Source organism: Bos mutus, chromosome 2, assembly GCF_027580195.1.
Source record: "Bos mutus isolate GX-2022 chromosome 2, NWIPB_WYAK_1.1, whole genome shotgun sequence".
Taxonomy (NCBI): domain Eukaryota; kingdom Metazoa; phylum Chordata; class Mammalia; order Artiodactyla; family Bovidae; genus Bos; species Bos mutus.
Genome location: NC_091618.1, coordinates 91,261,347 through 91,281,046, shown reverse-complemented (window position 1 = coordinate 91,281,046; position 19,700 = coordinate 91,261,347). Strand labels below are relative to the sequence as shown.

Here is a 19,700-nt window from a genome sequence, read left to right as displayed (position 1 = left end):
CCCCAAGCAGGGCATCCCTTCTGCATCATTCTGCTTTCTAGAATTTGTGTATGCACATGAACACACACACCCACACACCAGAGAAGACAAAGCAGGACAAAACACTGCTGTGCATATGAGAAATTCTCTGTTAGGCCCATGGTCAGCTTGATTTTTGTTTCTGGAAGAAAAATGTAACATGAAAAGCTGCTTTCTTACTTTACCACAGATTTAAAAAAAACAAAAACAAAACCTGCCTCTCCTGACTTTCTTTTCTTTCCCAGGCCATCTACAAGGCTGACTTGGAGTGGCTCCGTGGCATCGGCTGGATGCCTGAAGGATCTCCGGAAGTACTGAGAGTCAAGAATGCCCAGCATATCTTCCGAGACAGTGTCTATCGGACACCTGTGGTGAAACTCAAGTACACAAGTATTGTTGACACACCTGAAGTTGTCCTCGCGAAATCCAATGCTGAAAATATCAGCATTGTGAGTCACATTTTTGTCCTGTATTAAAATTCATGTTATAAAAGGAATGCTAAATAATTAATCTGGTAATCCATTTGTAAGATAATAGTAATATTGATGATAGCAAAGATTTCAGTAAGTGATGTTGACACGGTTGTTTTGTTACTGCTTACTAATTCTAAACAAAATCTCAAAGTACACATGAAAGGTGGTAATACAGATTTCATAACAAATTTGAGTAACTTATGCAAAAAGATTCTGGAAATTTTTAATATGAAAAGATTTGGGACCAGAAAAATCAAAAGTTGTACACTGCAACTAGAAAAATTACAAACTGTGAAGTAATTTTGTTATTGGTTCTTTCCACAGCCAAAGTACAGAGAAGTTTGGGACAAGGATAAAACTTCAATCCACATAATGCCAGATACTCCAGAAATTAATCTTGCTAGAACCAATGCTCTTAACGTGAGCAATGTAAGTACTGCAACAGACTCCCCTTTTGTTTGGAAAGTCGCCCAGTTGGTACGAAGCTATCACCAGGGAACTCTTCATAGGCAAGGAAGAGAAGATCGCGTGGGTAAGGAGGCCCTTGCCCAGGAGTGAGGAGAGGGGCCGATCCCTGGTTCTGAATCCCTGGGTAAGGCCAGTTACTGTGAGGCAATGTCAACATGACAAAAGAGAGAAGGGAACAAGGAGAAAGATGATGAAAGAGGAATGAAGAGACACAAACAAGAAAGGGGAATGAATGACAGATTCAGATGGACATAAAATAATTAAAATTCATTTCACAGTGGTATTTAAATTGATTTTAAAACCCAGATATATAGGGATTCTTTTATGAAATTATAAAGTACTAAAATTGACCCCAAGAAAAGAATAAAAACATAAGAAGTGAAGAGGGTTATTAAAGACCTCTCCTCACTCTTCTATGATGTCAGGGTCACCCAGATGATTTTATAGGGCAATTGTTTCCAAACTTTAAGGAATAAATAACTATAGAGCCTAATGAAAGAAGGAAAACCTTCCCCATTATCAAAACTTGTCCAACTGCCTCAAATGAAAACTGTAGACCATAATAATGAGGAAATCTTAAATAAAATATTAACAAATCAAATTTGATAGTACATGAATATGATATAATACAAATAACTAGGATTCATTCAGGAATGCCAAAAATATTTCATATTCAGAAAACTGATAATATGCTGGAACAAAAGAGAAAAATTGTATGCTCATTTTATTAGATTTAAAAAGATGTATGACCAAATCAAATATCCATTCTTATTTTTTAATAAAGTCTTAGCAAAATAAGAATAAATGAATATTTTCTTGTCATAACTAAGAGTAAATTTCAAATCAAAGGCAAGGCTCAAGTAAGTAAGTTTCTCATTCAAGTCAGGAGTAAACCAAGGATGCCCACTAGTTCACTTCAGTTCAGTCGCTCAGTTGTGTCCAACTTTTTGCGACCCCATGGACCACAGCACACCAGGCCTCCCTGTCCATCACCAATTCCTGGAGCTTACTCAAACTCATGTCCATTGAGTCAGTGATGCCATACAACCATCTCACCCTCTGTCATCCCCTTCTCCTCCCACCTTCAATCTTTGCCAGCATCAAGGTCTTTTCCAATGAGTCAGTTCTTCACATCAGGTGGCCAAAGTATTGGAGTTTCAGCTTCAGCATCAGCCCTTCCAATGAATATTAAGGACTGATTTCCTTTAGAGTGGTTGGATCTTCTTGTAGTCCAGGGGACTCTCAAGAGGCTCCTCCAACACCACAGTTTAAAAGCATCAATTCTTCGGCCTTCTTTATAGTTCAGTTTTCTTTAGAGTCCAACTCCCACATCCATACGTGACCACTGGAAAAACCATGGCTTTGACTAGATGGACCTTTGTTGGCAAAGTTATGTCTCTGCTTTTTAATATGCTGTCTAGGTTGGTCATAACTTTTCTTTCAAGGAGCGATCATCTTTTTATTTCATGGCTGCAGTGATTTTGCATCATCATCTGCAATGATTTTGGAGCCCCAAAAATAAAGTCTGTCACTGTTTCCATTGTTTCCCCATCTATTTGCCATGAAGTGATGGGACCAGATGCCATGATCTTAGTTTTCTGAATGTTGAGCTTTAAGCCAACTTTTCACTCTCACTTTCATCAAGAGGCTCATTACCATTTTTTAACATTTGCTTAAAGTAGCTTAATGATAAGCTCCTCATTTATCCCCAAATAATTAATTAACAGTAAGGATAAGAGGGCTTCCCTGGTGGCTCAATGGTAAAGAATCCACCTGCCAGTGCGGGAGACACGGGTTAATTCCTGGTCCAGCAAGATCCCACATGCTGCAGAGCAGCCAAGCCCATGTGCCACAACGACTGAGCCTGAGCCCGAGCCCAGGAACTGCAGCTATTGAAGCCCGTGTGCCCTAGAGTCTGTGCTCCACAAGAGAAGACACTGCCATGAAAAGCCCATTACTCTGCAACAAAGAGTAGCCCCTGTTCGCCTCAGCTAGAGAAAAGCCCACACAGCAATGAAAAGCCAGCACATCCCTAAAAAAAGGAAAAAAAAAAAAGAGTAAAGATAAGAAAAAAATATCATAAAAAGGCAGAATTATCATCCTTTGCAGAATAAATCATTGTATACCAGGGGAAAGGGAGAGATTAACTTAAAACTCTATTAGATAAAATGAAAGAATTCAGTTACACGGGTAGCTTCACAGTTTAAGAAAGTTCAAGAAAGGTAGTACCTTCATGAATCACAGAGATTTTTCTGTGTGTGGAACAGTATGACCTTAGAAGAAGGATACTGTCTTAATACAGTCCACCATGGCTTGGAACCTTTTATCTTTCAAAAAATAATAAATCTTTGTGAGAGGAGTCTTCCAAGTAAAGATTCCTCATCATGTGTGTACTGCACCACCAACTTTATTGTAATGAGCCTCTTAGGAGCTAATTTTTTCCAAGAGCTGGGAAGAAAGCAAAATTTTGATGCTTCTTTTGAACTAGAATTGGTACAGTATATGGTGCAGTGAATTCTTATTGCCAAGTGGGTGGATGGAAAGACGGCCAGCTCTTCACTGCGTAGAATCAGCCTCTTCCTTCCAATCCATAGACATCTTTGGAAAAAAAATTCTGGAAAGCCTCATGTGCTATCTTTTGCATGATAAATTTCTCAGCTGGAAATACCAGAACCCTACCATTAATATTGGGCTTCCTAGGTGGCACTATTGGTAAAGAACCTCTCTGCCAAGACGTAAAGGGATGTGGGTTTGATTGCTGGGTCAGGAAGATCCCTGGAGGAAGGCATAGCAATCCACTCCAGTGTTCCTGTCTGGAGAATCCCATGGACAGAGGAGCCTGGTGGGCTACAGTCCATAGGGTCGCACAGAGTTGGATACAACTGAAGCAACTTAGCACGCATGCACACACCATTAGTATCATGATATAAGCAAGACTAGTATTTGACACCATGCCAAAAGTAAAGTTGTTAAATTTAGATACTAATGAGAATGGCTTCTGTTTTGGAAGGTATCAAACATCCTATCTGAATACTAAACAAAATATTCACTTTCTTTATACATAGTGTTGCTAGTATTGTAATCTTGATAAAGTCCCCTATTTTAAGTAATTTTCAGCATTTAGAAAGCAGTTTTTTCAGAATATTTGTATATAATTTTATGGGTAACCAAACAACTTCATGTTAAATTGATTCATTTAAACTTGACACCAATCACATGGGTAAGACAGTGTTATTTTGTTTTTAATCATATGGGAAAGTTCAGACTTAAAAAGATTAAAGAATTTGCCCACATTCTCACAGTTAGTAGGTGAAGAAGTTAGGTCCTAAGTCCAGTTTTTTTGTAGCTCAAATAAAAATTATATCTGACCACATAAAAAAGTATATCACATAAGAAAAAATAGTATAATAATATATGTAATAAAACAAATACAAAAAATTTAAAATAACATAATTACAAATTTCCATTAAATATTCTCTATTATAATACATTTAAATGTGGAAAACACTTTATTTTGTACAAAAAAAAGTCCAGCATTAAAATAGGCCCAGTCAAACTTAATACAAAAACTTGAATGAAAATTCATATAAAACTTTCCCATACTTATAAGGACAGATCCTATCTAAGCACTCATTTTTCAAAATGCAAAGGCCATGAAACTAATTGAAATTCACTTCTCCTTTCTGCCTTGTTCAAGCTGTGAACAATGGTGATAGGTTTGATTTCTGAATTATACATTTAAATTACTGCTATTTCTAACATTGTTAATACAGAAGTTATCCACTTAAATGTGAACATATATTTATAAAGTTATCTGTAAATCAGTCACTATTTTCATTGACTTCTCTTTACAAACACAACAGCGATACACTTAGAAAGTGGCCCATTATCTCCAATCAGTGCTTCAGTAAAAAGATCTAACGCTCCCAAACACTATGCATCAACAATTGTATTAGAAGATCTAAAAAAAAAAAAAAACTGTGTAGAGAGGGAAAAACCCTGTTGTTTTTCAAATGTAAGCCCTTCTTTTTCAAATTAAAAACCCTCTTGTTTTTCAGAATGTAAAAAGTTTATAATTCTGAAGATTACGAAATTGAAATGAAGAATTAAGTAGAATTATGAAGAAATTCAATAATAGCCCATTAATGTTTGAACTTAAACTGATCCCAGTGCTATCAATACAAGAAGCACCAAAACCCTTTTACATCAACCATAAACAACTATATTGAAATTATAATTCAAATTAAAAAAAGGAAAAAGCCTTGTCAAGTCCAGATCTTTGGATTCCAGACATGATTTTGTTCTCCAGTACACTGGTCCATGATGATTCTTTCACTTATTCTCTTTTTATAAACTGGTTCTAGGACTTCAAAACTGTACCCCTTTGTTATTAATTTTCACTTGAACCCCTGTAGTCACTGATGAGTTTGAACTGGGAACAATACCTTGTTTTTCCTCCTCTTCAGAAACTTTACCGTGAAGGTTGGGATGAGATGAAGATGAGCTGTGACGTCCGGCTGGACGCCATCCCCATCCAGGCTGCCAAGGCCTCCAGGGAGATCGCGAGTGACGTGAGTGTGGCCTTGTTTACTCCTCAGTTTTTCGTGCAAACGCCCCAGGTGCATAGAGAGTTCGTGCTGTGATCCATCTGCTGTGTTTTTCTGTCCCCAGTATAAATACAAGCTTGATCACGAGAAGCAGAAGGGACACTACGTGGGCACCCGCACAGCCAGGGATGACAACAAGATCCGCTGGGCCCTCATAGCTGGCAAGATTCAGAATGAAAGAGAATACCGGCTGCACTGGGCCAAGTGGAAGTCTAAGTTCCAGAGCCCCCCGGATATGCTCTCCATCGAGCACTCTAAAAATTCCCAGACTCTGGTCAGCGATATCGATTACCGCCATTACCTGCACCAGTGGACGTGCATGCCTGACCAGAACGATGTGATTCAGGCCAGGAAAGCCTACGATCTGCAAAGCGATGTGAGTGGGCTGCATTTTAGCCTGAACTCTTTCATCATTTTCCCAGGACTCCCAGAAAGTTTATGTCATTAAATCTTGCATCATCACTCCATGTCTTTATACAGCCAAGAATTTGGTTTTGGTTAGAATTTATAGTGTGGTATTAAAATCACCAGTACCATGAAGGATAAGGAAATAAGTGGTAGTTGAATATAGTTCTTAATTGTATCATGTTAAAGACAACTACTCTGAAAGTATTACTTCTACAGAACTTAAGAAGCAACATAAGTTTAAATTGTAAGTAAAATATTGGCAGTCCATGGACAGGATACAGGCATAGATATGCTGTTTTAGTTGACACAGTGTTTTTAAATTTTGAATTAAGTTTTAAAATCAGGGAATTTTGTATACAAACCTAGGATTTCCCATTTTGTTGGGAAAAAATTAGAGGATGCAGCTCCAGACATGAACTAGCCATTGATAGTCATGACCTCGGGCTAAATTAAGGCTACTGCTGCTGCTGCTAAGTCACTTCAGTCATCTCTGACTCTGTGCAACCCCACAGACGGCAGCCCACCAGGCTTCCCCGTTCCTGGGATTCTCCAGGCAAGAACACTGGAGTAGGTTGCCATTTCCTTCTCCAATGCATGAAAGGAAAAGTGAAAGTGAAGTTGCTCAGTCGTGTCCAACTCTTAGCAACCCAATGGACTGCAGCCTACCAGGCTCCTCCATCCTTGGGATTTTCCAGGCGAGAGTACTGGAGTTGGTTGCCATTGCCTTCTCCGAAATTAAGGCTAAACCCCTTTAAATAGCAAACATGGGCCCCAGTTTATTATGCTGCCGCATCATTAATTTACTTAAGTTACTTGTCTGGTGCTTGAGTATGTCATTCTTAAATTGCATTTCTCCATCAGACCAATGAATAGAACAAATGTGACCAGACTTACTGACTTCTTCCTGGTCTTATTTTCACAGGCTATTTACAAGGCTGACTTGGAATGGTTACGTGGGATTGGGTGGATGCCAGCTGATTCTGTTTCTGTCAATCATGCCAAGCATATGGCAGACATCTTCAATGAGGTATTCCAAGATCTTATCCTGACATTCAGCACATTTCCTAAGAAACTAAACAAAAATACACCAGCTAACATGCAGTCATTCCCCATCAGCAATTACAGTTTCAATTGCTATCCTTTCCAAAATAATCCTGTACTGTCCCTGTCACATTGTGGGACCATACCCATAAGAATGTAAGACCACTCAGTGATGCTTGGAATTGTATAAATGGAAATTTTCTTCAGTCCTCAATGGCAATACATGTGAGAGAAGTTTGAAAATTGAAAAACACACATACACACACAGAGTACATGTAATGATATATTACATGATTTTGGGAGCTAAGCAAACCTGCTACCTTAAAATCTGTGGAAGGTATAAGATGTCAACCCATTTGTTTAAAAATAAAATGCTAAGAAGAAAGCCAAATTGCCAAAAAGATGCCATTGAAATATGACATTCTACACTTCTAGTTCAGACACACCCTTAAATGCAGCATATCTTGCTCAGGACCAGAGACAATGTTGTCTAAAAGAGATTTTCTTTCCCATAGAAAAAATATCGCACAAAAATAGAAACTCTCAGCTTTACTCCTGTGGATGACAGAGTTGATTACGTGACAGCAAAACACAGTGGTGAAATCCTGAACGATGTAAGTACATGACTGTTGTTCTAAAACGGCTCGGTTAAATTTTTAAATAAAGGTGATCTGTTAAAAATTGTTTAAAATAGTAAAATTTCTGGGTTTGGAAGATGTTGTTTCCAAAGCTTTTCCGCTTCCTTACACTCATTGTGCAATCGCTGTCTGAGATACGGATTGTAAATATTGAGACGACTGGTGCTAGCAGCTGCTTGGACAGCATTATGTGTTCTTAATATCGAGGAACTTACCAACTTGCTTCTCATTTCTAGATTAAGTACCGAAAAGATTGGAATGACACAAAATCAAAGTACACTCTCACAGAAACCCCTCAGCTGCATACTGCCCAGGAGGCAGCCCGGATACTGGACCAGGTAAGGATTTTGCCTGGACACCTGACACTTTCTGTGAGGATGGAGGACTATAACACACCTGTAGGAGACTTAGCCCTCTATCCTGACTCCTTGGTTTAACCCTTTGTCATGTCTCTGTCTTTTAGTATCTCTACAAGGAAAGCTGGGAGAAACAGAAAGCCACCGGTTACATTTTGCCTCCAGATGCTGTGCCATTTGTTCATGCCCATCATTCTGGTGATGTTCAGAGTGAGGTAAGTTATTCTGATACAAGTGCACTTTGCAAAGGCTGGCCATTGCCCTTACAGGGACCCAGTTACCCTAAGACATAGCACCATGGAGAGCTCCTTGTTGGCTGGCAGGCCTGGCTGGCCTTGGGGATGGCCAGAGTACCTGCTCCATTCTTGTCCTTTTCCTGTGGGCTCTTAGCATTCTTCATCTTTTTTTTTTTTCTCTGCTGCTTCAAAAACTATTGTTTAAGGTCTTTATTTGTTTCTTCTATTCTCTGCTTCCCTAAAATCTCTAAGCCTTCAAATAAGATATTGCCAGAATTAGAAAGTAAGTGTATATTTTTCTATTTTTAAATTGAAATGTCTTCATCTCTATTTCAATTTTTTTCGTATTTATTCTTGTGAGAGTAACAGAAATATCTGGGGGCCTGAGCTTGCTTGATGTTTCAAGCCCCTTCTGCCTTGTGTGTTTGTCTAAGTTGACGGAATCTCTGTTCCTCTTCCCACCAGCTGAAATACAAAGCTGAACACGTCAAGCAGAAAGGTCATTATGTGGGTGTCCCGACGATGAGAGATGATCCTAAACTGGTTTGGTTCGAGCACGCAGGCCAGATTCAGAATGACAGACTTTACAAAGAGAACTATCATAAGACAAAGGCCAAAATCCATATACCTCCTGATATGGTGTCGGTGTTGGCAGCCAAGGAGGGACAGGCCCTTGCCAGTGACATTGATTACCGCAATTACCTGCACCAATGGATATGTCACCCTGACCAAAATGATGTTATTCAGGCAAGGAAGGCCTATGACCTACAGAGTGATGTAAGTGATTTTTGTCTCTTAATTATCTAGAGGCATGTGGTCTACTCAGATCATAAGCACTAACTTCGAGCCTCCAGTCTTTGAAACTCATAACCGTAAATATATAGTTTGCTGTCAGAAGGGAACTGAGGCTGGATATGAAGTAGAGAAAGGTTGGGAGCAGTAATGGACAGCTTTGCTTGCTGACTGTGCATTTCTGAATAACGTTCAAAGTCAAGTTTTAAAAAATTGATTCTGTACCATCTCTATCATCAATAGTTCTTCACATGTGCATGGAAAATTGTCAACTGACTTAAAATAATTATTGGCTTGGGCGGGAGTTGACATTGATTTGGGATTTCAATAATATTACATGATAGTGTAGTCAAGACCTGGGAATGCCTCCTCCTTGCTTTGCCAAGCATCTCCTTCCTCAAGGCTTTCATGAAGGAATTGCTTGCAAGGAATCAAAGCAAAAGGGACACAACATACTGATGAGTTGCAGAAGGGCCAGAAGCCCTTATGCAGAGGTTGGCAAAGCTGGGATAGAGAATGTGTGTCAGGTCACCTCCCCCTGAAGCCTGAATCAAGATCTCTACCTGCCACCAGTAGTCCGTAGGAAACAGAAACACAATGCGTTAATGTGATGCTCAGGAGCACCGAGGAGCTAAGCCTACCTGGGTCTTCTCGTTGTTACCAAAACAGGATGTCAGATTCTGCCTGCAGCACAGGTACTGAACTTGAACATCCCATCTCACTGGTGGCTGCAGCAGGATAACCTTTGTGGAACTCTAATCAGATTAGCACCTCCTCTTTATATGGCGTGCGGTGGCCTGAGAGAATCCAGGAAGTGGGGGCGAGGGTAAAGACAGACAGGAGGGGTGGCCCCCAACCCTACAAGACATGAGCATTTACTTGTGTGACTGCCTTTATTTAGTCTGAATACCCCACAGATTTCTATATAACTATATGTATCAAGTTCATCTAAAACTATAACTTCTTTGGTAAAACCTTGTCTTATGCTCACAGGTGAAAACAACGGTTCCCTACCTTTAACTCCCACAGCATCTAAGTGTTCTTGCTCTCGCAGCACCTACCACTGTCTACTTCATAGATAACTTCTCTCTACACTTCAAAGACTTTATACTCATCTCTCAAATCACCTTGCATAGTTCCTCATTCATAACAGCCATGAGAAATATTGCTCAAGTGTACAGATGAAATCATGTTTGAATCAATGAGACATAGCCACTAGAGAGAAAGCCTTAAAAACCTTCTGAAAAAGTTGTTTCTAATCTGCTGCCTGATTTCATGTGCCCGAGTTATTTACACCTGCATTGTGTCTCCCTTTCTGCTCTCAGAATATCTACAAAGCTGACTTGGAGTGGCTCCGAGGCATTGGTTGGATCCCCCTGGATTCTGTGGACCATGTGAGGGTTACCAGGAACCAGGAAATGATGAATCAGGTATGCAGAGCCTTTTCTTCCTACATAAAGCCTGGCCTCCTTACCTACCATGTGGGGATAGGTACCCTGTAGGGGACCACCTATCTTAATTGTCTCTATTCCTTTGCAGATAAAATATAAGAAAGATGCTCTTGCCAACTATCCTAACTTTACAAGTGTGGTGGATCCTCCAGAGATTGTTCTCGCCAAGATTAACTCAGTCAATCAAAGTGATGTAAGTTTTCTTTGTGTATAATAAGGTATATAAACTAAGAGCTTAACTGTCATTGAACAGACTTTCCTTACCTCCAGATAATGGTTTGTAAGAAAATGGGGAGTAAATTATAAGAAAATCTTTGGGGGAGAATGTCTTAAAAGTCACTAGTAGGACATATACTGTACCCCTTTTAGATAATATCTAAATTATTATCCCAAACATTCCATTGTGTTAGTTATAATAAAAATTATATATCATATAATGAAATTTAGCCCATTGATTAATCTCTAAATGTAACTATTTTTTGCTAGGTAGATCTTGTGAAACTTTAAATATATATTTAGAATAATCAAAGGTTCTCTTTGTTTTCTCTCCTTAGGTAAAATATAAAGAAACATTTAATAAATTAATAAAGGGCAAGTATATCTTTTCTCCAGATACACCATATATCACCCACTCCAAAGACATGGAAAAACTCTACAGTACTGTAAGTTCTATTTTATGTGATGTACAACTCAGTTCTGAATTTTAAGCTTTTGTTAGCATGCATGCTCTTGGCTGACTTTATGAACGACTGAACTTATAAGGAGACCTATTATTTTGTTGTATTTATTTTTATTTCATAGCGTATTATTCAGAGCAAGTAGTATTTATTCAGCTAGTATTGTTTGAGGCCCTGTGATGTGCCAGGCACTGAGGGAGACACTGAGGAGCTAAAGATCAATAAGATAAGACTTTCAGGAGCAGCTGCAAGTGAGGGAGATGATGTACAAATAAGAAGGTGGATGAACCTAGAGCCTATTATACAGGGTGAAGTAAGTCGGAAAGAGAAAAACAAATATTGTACATTAATGCGTAATATGGGATCCTGAAAGATGGTACTGATGGACCTACTTGCAGGGCAGCCACGGAGACACAGACATAGAGAACAGGCCTGTGGACCCAGCAGGGGAAGGAGAGGGTGGAACGAACTGAAGGAGAAGCGTGGAAACATATACATTACCATATGCAAAACAGCGAGCCAGTGGGAATTTGCTGTGTGACTCAGCTAACTCAACCCAGTGCTCCGTGACAACCTAGAGGGGTGGGATGGAATGGGAGATGGGAGGGGAAGTAGGCATACCTATGGCTGATTCATGTTGATGTATGGCAGAGACCAACACAATATTGTAAAGCAATTATCCTCCAACTAAAAATAAATAATTTTTTAAAAAGACAATAATGTAACAAGTGCTATATCACTTCTGGGCACATGTAGAACCAAGCAGCTACCAACAGAAAGAAGACAGGAAAGGGTGGTCCCTTGTTAGCAATCATGTCCAGATATTTCCAGCCAGCAAGTGGAGGACTTGCTCTCCAAATTTTAATTCAGCTTATCTAAAAGGTGTGTGTGTATGCTGAATGGGAAGCAATCTTTGGTGATTCTCTCCCTGTGTGCAAATTTGTTTTCACTTTTATTAGAAATGTAAATAAAGTTAAACTCTATTATAAAATGTCTCGGGGTCAGTAGGTTTAATTTGCAACTAGTCCAAAAACTCTATCCTGTTCATAAGTAGGGACACTATTGACTATAAGTGAAGATTTAGGCCTTGCCTTAAAACATAAATACTTTACCTTGGTTTTACCATTTACCTTCAAGTACATCTAGAAGAGGTTGAATGCAAAGTTTTGTTGATATGCATTTCTTTGTCCTAGATACTGTATAAAAGGGCCTGGGATGGAACGAAGGCCTATGGCTACACCCTGGACGAACGCTACATCCCCATTGTGGGAGCCAAGCATGCTGACTTTGTGAACAGTGAGGTCAGTAGGACTTTTTCCTTTCTTGAGTTTGAGAGTCTTTCTAGCCACAAAGGACTGGTTGGAAAGTCCTAGTGATTCTCAATGCCGTACCTACTTCACAGCTGAAATACAAAGAGACGTATGAGAAACTGAAGGGTCACTACCTGGCTGGAAAAGAAATCAGTGAGTTCCCCAACGTGGTTCACTGTCTGGACTTCCAAAAAATGAGGAGCTTGGTAAGCAAAGTTCACTTTAACAAGAGGATTTGCACAGTGTACTACTCTTCTGCCTATTTATAATCTGCCCTTTGTCTCAAAATCAGCTGGGGGTGGGATAGTGAGGAGTGAACCAGTCTTGAGACTTTCCCCCATCCCTGCCACATAGCCCTGCACCCCTTTGGTAGCCATCTGTTTTCACCCTTTCCCCCCATTCCTCCAAACACAGTGTGGGCTCTGTATTTGGAAAAAGGAGAAAACAAGATTGGTTCCTCTTTACTTTGTGTTATAGTAAAGGGATGGGAAATTTTTGAAGAAGTAGAATATATTAAAGTATCATTTTTTTAACCTTGGTCCAGTCTAAAGATATTGATCTGTATTGAAAATAAGACTCTAGGAAAGATTGATCAGAATAGCTTAATGGCTTTCTTATTTTTGTCTTTAAATGTGTATCATTCTTTAGTTGAACTACAGAAGACATTATGAGGACACCAAAGCAAATGTCCATATCCCCCAAGATATGATGAATCACGTGTTGGCTAAAAGGTGCCAGTACATCCTCAGTGACCTGGAATACCGACACTACTTCCACCAGTGGACGTCTCTTCCAGAAGAACCCAATGTCGTCCGGGTCCGGCACGCGCAGGAGATCTTGAGTGATGTATGAGGTCCTTTCTGCAGCTTGATTAAGTTACAGCCTTCACCCAGCCCTGCCCGGGCCCCCATGCCCTTGTTGTCTCTGTATTCCTAAACCCTGCTGCTTTTCAATTCAAAGAGGCAGGAGTGACGTTTTTTGGTGTAAAGATCCCCTCAGAGCAATGAGACTCCTGTGTTAACTATTTAATCTCTTCAACACTAGACTAAAACTGAGCTGTTACTCTCCTCCTAAACTTCTTTAGGCTAGGGCATTGGGCTTCCCTGATAGCTCAGCTGGTTAAGAATCCTCCTACAATGCAGGAGACCCCCGTTTGATTCCTGGGTTGGGAAGTTCCCCTTGAGAAAAGGTAGGCTAACCCGCTCAAGTAGCCTTGGGCTTAGCTTTTGCTCTCCTCCTAAACTTCTTTAGACTAGGGCATTAAAGACCTTCCAGCTGTTGAAAAACCCGCCCTATGGCAGCTGAGTATACTAAGCACAGCCAAAGGCTGACAGGAGAAAATCAAATCCTCGATTGGAAGTTCAGTTAGTACCGGTCACCTTTCACTGTTCCTTCTTTCTTGCAGAATGTGTATAAAGATGACTTGAATTGGCTGAAAGGCATTGGGTGTTACGTTTGGGATACACCCCAGATCCTCCATGCGAAGAAATCATATGACCTCCAGAGTCAGGTGAGCCATATTCCTAGGACTAGCTCATTGTGGGTTGATGGACTCCATGATGCTCCCAGTGAGCTGATAGCGAGACTGTCCCTGTGCCCAGGTGGAGAAAGTGGCTCTGACAGTACACAGTCTAAGGGAACCAAAGACCCCTGCCCAATAAAACCTCTTCTGGTAGCCGGCTCTTGCGCTGGCCTTCCTCAGTTTGAGTGTCCCCTGTGGTTTAAGGCTATAGATGTTTATAGCAGACTGTTATCTGGGAGCTATTTCACAGTGAACTACCCTCAAGCATGTATACCTTAGTTGATCAGGTTAACTGGTAGGGAGTAGAAACCAAATGCATACTTTGACCATAAGTATTTAACTTTTGAAGTAAAAAGTAGTTACTTGGAGAACTTTACAGCAGAAATTCATCTCGGGGAGGGCAGCTATCTGATGGATGTTGAAATTGAAGGGCTGTTGTCAGGGACAGAGTATAAGCAAGGAAAAGACAACATGATGAAGGAGGGACCTGGCAAAGATCCAGACTCCACTTTTGGTCAAGAGAAACTGTTAGTTTTGACAGCTGGGCAAAGTCTGCAGGACTGTCCAACCTATCCTTTTTGTTAAGATTAAAGCAGAAACCCAGAAATGTACATCTAAGTTGGCACAAATGGCAGATCTGCATTTTACCATTTTCAGTAACTTTTCTTTTTCTTCACAGATACTATACACAGCAGCAGGTAAAGAAAATCTAAAGAATTATAACCTGGTCACAGACACACCACTTTACGTGACTGCTCTTCAAAGTGGCATTAATGCCAGTGAGGTGTGTCTTCCATGTACAACTCTCCCAGGACAAGCTGTTATTGTCTTACATGTTGTCAAATAATAGAAAAGAATAACCTGTCTTCTTTGTCTGTAGGTGAAATATAAAGAGAATTATCATCAGATCAAAGACAAATACACGACAGTTCTAGAAACAGTGGATTATGACAGAATCAAGAATCTGAAGGATCTGTTTAGCAGTGTGAGTTGAGTTTTCTTTTCTCTGTATTTGAGTTACCCCTTCCACCTTTAGAGACAATAAGAGATTAAAAGGAACAAGCAACCTTACCCCCAAAGGTCTAATCTTTTTCCTGGAACTTTAAGTTCCTACTTTATCTTATAAATCCTAATGCTGCTGCTGCTGTTAGGTCGCTTCAGTCATGTCCAACTCTGTGCAACCCCAGAGACGGCAGCCCACCAGTCTCCCCCGTCCCTGGGATTCTCCAGGCAAGAACATTGGAGTGGGTTGCCATTTCCTTCTCCAATGCATGAAAGTGAAAAGTGAAAGTGAAGTCGCTCAGTTGTGTCCAACTCTTTGCGACCCCATGGACTGCAGCCTACCAGGCTCCTCTGTCCATGGGAGTTTCCAGGCAAGAGTATTGGAGTGGGGTGCCATTGCCTTCTCCGATAAATCCTAATAGGTACAAGTAAATAAGCCCCAATTTGAGTATTGTTCTATGTCATGCAGTTGATACAAATTCACTAACTCGTTCCCTAGTGCAAACAGGTACTGTTGGAGCTAGTCTTTGTTGACCCTGAACTTGGTTTTGCCTAGCTTTTCCTTTGCCCAGTGACTTAGAGATCAACAGAGGCACTCTTTTTTTTCCTCCTGTGAATTGGCTAATTAATCAAACAGTTTTTAAACTTCATTTTGAAATAATTTTAGATTTACAGAAAAATTGCAAAAGTAGTAAAGAGAATTCCCATACACTTTTCTCCATAGAACAATTACCAAAAAAAAAAAAAAAAAAATTAGCATTGTAATAATGTTATAGACTTTATCCAGACTTCAACAGTATTTCAACTAAAGTACTTTGCTATCCCAGAGGCCAGTCTAGGATCCCATGCTGCACTTGGTTGTCATGACTCCTTAGTCTCTTTGTATCTGAGAATTTCTTAATTCTTCCTTGTCTTTTTCTGATCTTGACCCTTTTGAAGAATTCTGGCCAGTTATTGTGTAGAATGTTTTGAAGGTTGAGTTGATCTTAAGTTTGCTCATGATTAGGTTTAAGGTATTCCTTTTTTGGCAAGAATAGCACAGATGTGATGTGCCCTTCTCAGCACATCATAGCCAGTGGTGCATGGTATCAGTAGCTGGGAATGACCTGATCACTTATTTTAAGTTGCTATCTGCTGAGATTCTCCACTGTAGACTTTCTTTTGTACCTTTGTTATTAATAAATATCTTGGAGGAGATTTTTTGGGACTATGCAATTATCCTGTTTCTCCTCACACTTTCTCTTATATATTTTAACATCCATTGATGGATCTTACCTGCAAGAATTGTTACAGTTCCCTTCTGGTTGTTTTCTCTTTCCCTTATCCCCTCTACATTTATCAATTGGAATTCTTCTGTAAGGAACAGCTGTCCCTTCTCCACTGTCAGTTTCTCTATTTATTTCTATCAGTATAGGCTCATGGATATTTATTTTATTCTATGGGATAGAATCTAATATTATTGTTTTTTATTTTGGTACTTGAATGGTTTCAACTTTGGTATTGGGAACTATTGTTGTCTAATACAATACAGGGTTCATTAACCTTTTCCTTTTTTGTAACTTTCTGTTTCCTTTCCAATGAAAACATTGACTTTCATTATCTATGATATATCTACTTATTTGTGCCACCCTTGTATGCGTATAAAATATTTCCAGAATTTCTAACACACACCCCTGTGAGAAACAAATTTACTAACTAGAGTAAGATGTTTTGTGTACAGTTATTTTTGCCTATAGCCTTAGAGTATCCAGTCGAGATATACCATTTTATAAAGTAAGTCAGTTGTTTTCTTCACCACTTCCTTCACTGTAGCTTTGTTATACATTTGTAATACAGTTAGATTTATTTGCTACAGTTTGTATTCTATTTTAGTTCCCTTCCCCATCCTGATTCTTGGTTGTTTGTTTTAATTTGCATACAGTAAATTTTACTCTTTGTGGTACATAGTACTCCACTTTTGACAAATACATAAAATCATGTATTCACCATTATAGTCAAGATACAGAAAAATTCTATATCACCTCCAAATTAACCCTTTCTGCCCCACTCCTCTCCCCTGGCATCCACAGAGCTTTTTCCTGTCCCTATTGTTTTACTTTTTCCAGAATGTCACTTAAATGTGATTACATGGTGTGTAGTCATTAGCTCTGGCTTCTTTCTCTTAGCAAAATGCATTTATGTGTTAGGACAGTTCAGTTCAGTTCATTCGCTCAGTCGTGTCCGACTCTTTGCCACCCCATGAATCGCAGCACGCCAGGCCTCCCTGTCCATCACCAACTCCCAGAGTTCACTCAGACTCACGTCCATCGAGTCAGTGATGCCATCCAGCCATCTCATCCTCTGTCGTCCCCTTCTCCTCCTGCCCCCAATCCCTCCCAGCATCAGAGTCTTTTCCAATGAGTCAACTCTTTGCATGAGGTGGCCAAAGTACCAGAGTTTCAGCTTTAGCATCATTCCTTCCAAAGAAATCCCAGGGCTGATCTCCTTTAGAATGGACTGGTTGGATCCCCTCACAGTCCAAGTGACTCTCAAGAGTCTTCTCCAACACCACAGTTCAAAAGCATTAATTCTTCAGCGCTCAGCTTTCTTCACAGTCCAACTCTCACATCCATACATAGCTGCCTAAATCAGTACTTTATCCTTTTTATAACAAAATAAAATTCTAAACCATAGTTTGTTTGTTTTTCCAGTCACAGCTAAAGGCACATCTGAGTTGCATCCAGTTTTTTACAATTATGTAAAGATGCTGTATATATTTGCATATAGATTTTGTGTGTTCACGCCTTCCCTTGTGGCTCAGTTGGTAAAGAATCCGCCTCCAATGCAGGAGACCTGGGTTCAATCCCTGGGTTGGGAAGATCCCCTGGGAGAAAGGAAAGGCTACCCACTCCAGTATTCTGGCCTGGAGAATTCCATGGACTGTATAGTCCATGGGATCCCAAAGAGTGGGACACAACTGAGCGACTTTCACTTTTGCTTTGTGTGTTCATAGCTTTTTATTTCTCCTGAGTAAATAAATACCTAGAAATGGAAACATTTTATCTCCTGCTGCTGCTGCTAAGTCGCTTCAGTCGTGTCCGACTCTGTGCGACCCCATAGACGGCAGCCCACCAGGCTCCCCCGTCCCTGGGATTCTCCAGGGAAGAACACTGGAGTGGGTTGCCATTTCCTTCTCCAACGCATGAAAGTGAAAAGTGAAAGTGAAGTTGCTCAGTCGTGTCCGACTCTTAGCGACCCCATGGACTGCAGCCCACCAGGCTCCTCCATCCATGGGATTTTCCAGGCAAGAGTACTGGAATGGGGTGCCATTGCCTTCTCCATTTTATCTCCTACTGTATATCTATTTAATATTAGTGGTTTTCATCCTCTAGGAATCCTAGACCTATGAAGGAATGAATATGTCATCAAAATCTCTGATAACTGTCAAACTGTGATAAGTGCTATGGGAACGGACAAAATAATGGACTCTGAGATTATGAACAAGGCAGTAAAGCAGTTATTTACTTGGGAGCACTTGGCTCCCACAGAGTAAGATTTGGGGTTGTTAGGGAATGTCTGAGAAGGATAGAAACAGGGAAAATTTGCCTCTGGAAGTTATCCAGATTGCATTATTTTGTGTTCACAAGATTTTTAACCCCCACAGAACCTGTACAAGGAGGCCTGGGATAAAGTGAAAGCCACCAGCTACATCCTGCCTCCTAACACCGTGTCCCTGACACATGCCAAGAACCAGAAGTACATGGCCAGCCATGTAAGTCAATTAACCTTCCCACCATTCCTTGCCCTTCCCTGCTCTCCTCTCCCAGAATGCTTCTGGTTGGTTCCTGTGCTGCCCAGAAGGACCCTCGGCACTTTCAAAGGGGCACACCAGCAAAAATTTCTGGGCGCTCAGTCATCACAAAGTCTGCATTTACTCCCCTTCTCAAGGGCCCTAAAGTGCAGAGACAGTCACACACACATGAAGGACACCAGTGTGACCTTTTAGGCCTCCTGTGTGCAAATGCCATGGGTGGATATGGATATTTTAGCCAGAAATGGAAAAGAGGACGTAATACACCATATAAAATGCACTCTTTTTTTTTAATAGAATTATGTGACCTTTGGTAGAAAAATAAACCAGTGAATGTGATAACCAGTTATTTCATCAGCCCCAAATATATGATTTAAGAATAAATTGTTAACTTTATATCTATGAAATATAAAAACTTAAAAATCTTTTGAAACTGTTTTTTAAAAACAAAACTTTTTGTAGGTATAGACATAATTTTCAAAAAATCCTAAATCACATGAGCTGTTTGAATATAGTATAAGGTCTTAGCACTTTTAACCCTTTATGCCTAATATGTTCTTACGTAAAACCTTTTATTGTAAAACTCCCTATAAATTTTGTTGCAGTTCTAATAAGCCTAGTTTTCTTTCAGAAACTTTGCCTCTATTAGAGACTTTTAGCTCTTAATTTTGAACATTTTATATAACACTTTAGACCAATATTTCTCAGATCTTTTTTCCCACACTGAGAAATCTATTTTGTACTGCAGATCAGCACATACATACACACCTGAAGTTTTTGAGAGTTCCTTCTGACATAAGTATTTTACAGAAGAGTACTTATTGCTACACTATAGACAGTGCATCCTGATCTTTCAATTCTATTCTCTTAATCTTCATATAAATGCTAGACACCCAGGAAGTTGGTTTCAC

At 39.9% G+C, this 19,700-nt stretch overlaps 1 protein-coding gene across 1 annotated transcript in view; it reads left to right on the top strand.

Moving 5' to 3' along the window:
• NEB (nebulin) overlaps positions 1 to 19,700 on the top strand; it is a 220,916-nt gene that overhangs the window by 136,351 nt on the left and 64,865 nt on the right. The window contains 19 exon segments of the mRNA XM_070390326.1: positions 264 to 467; positions 816 to 920; positions 5,426 to 5,530; positions 5,631 to 5,942; positions 6,897 to 7,001; positions 7,531 to 7,629; positions 7,890 to 7,991; positions 8,117 to 8,224; positions 8,711 to 9,022; positions 10,363 to 10,467; positions 10,577 to 10,681; positions 11,043 to 11,150; positions 12,359 to 12,466; positions 12,568 to 12,681; positions 13,124 to 13,321; positions 13,881 to 13,985; positions 14,677 to 14,781; positions 14,878 to 14,982; positions 18,643 to 18,750. Coding sequence (XP_070246427.1) covers positions 264 to 467; positions 816 to 920; positions 5,426 to 5,530; positions 5,631 to 5,942; positions 6,897 to 7,001; positions 7,531 to 7,629; positions 7,890 to 7,991; positions 8,117 to 8,224; positions 8,711 to 9,022; positions 10,363 to 10,467; positions 10,577 to 10,681; positions 11,043 to 11,150; positions 12,359 to 12,466; positions 12,568 to 12,681; positions 13,124 to 13,321; positions 13,881 to 13,985; positions 14,677 to 14,781; positions 14,878 to 14,982; positions 18,643 to 18,750 — 2,613 coding nt within the window.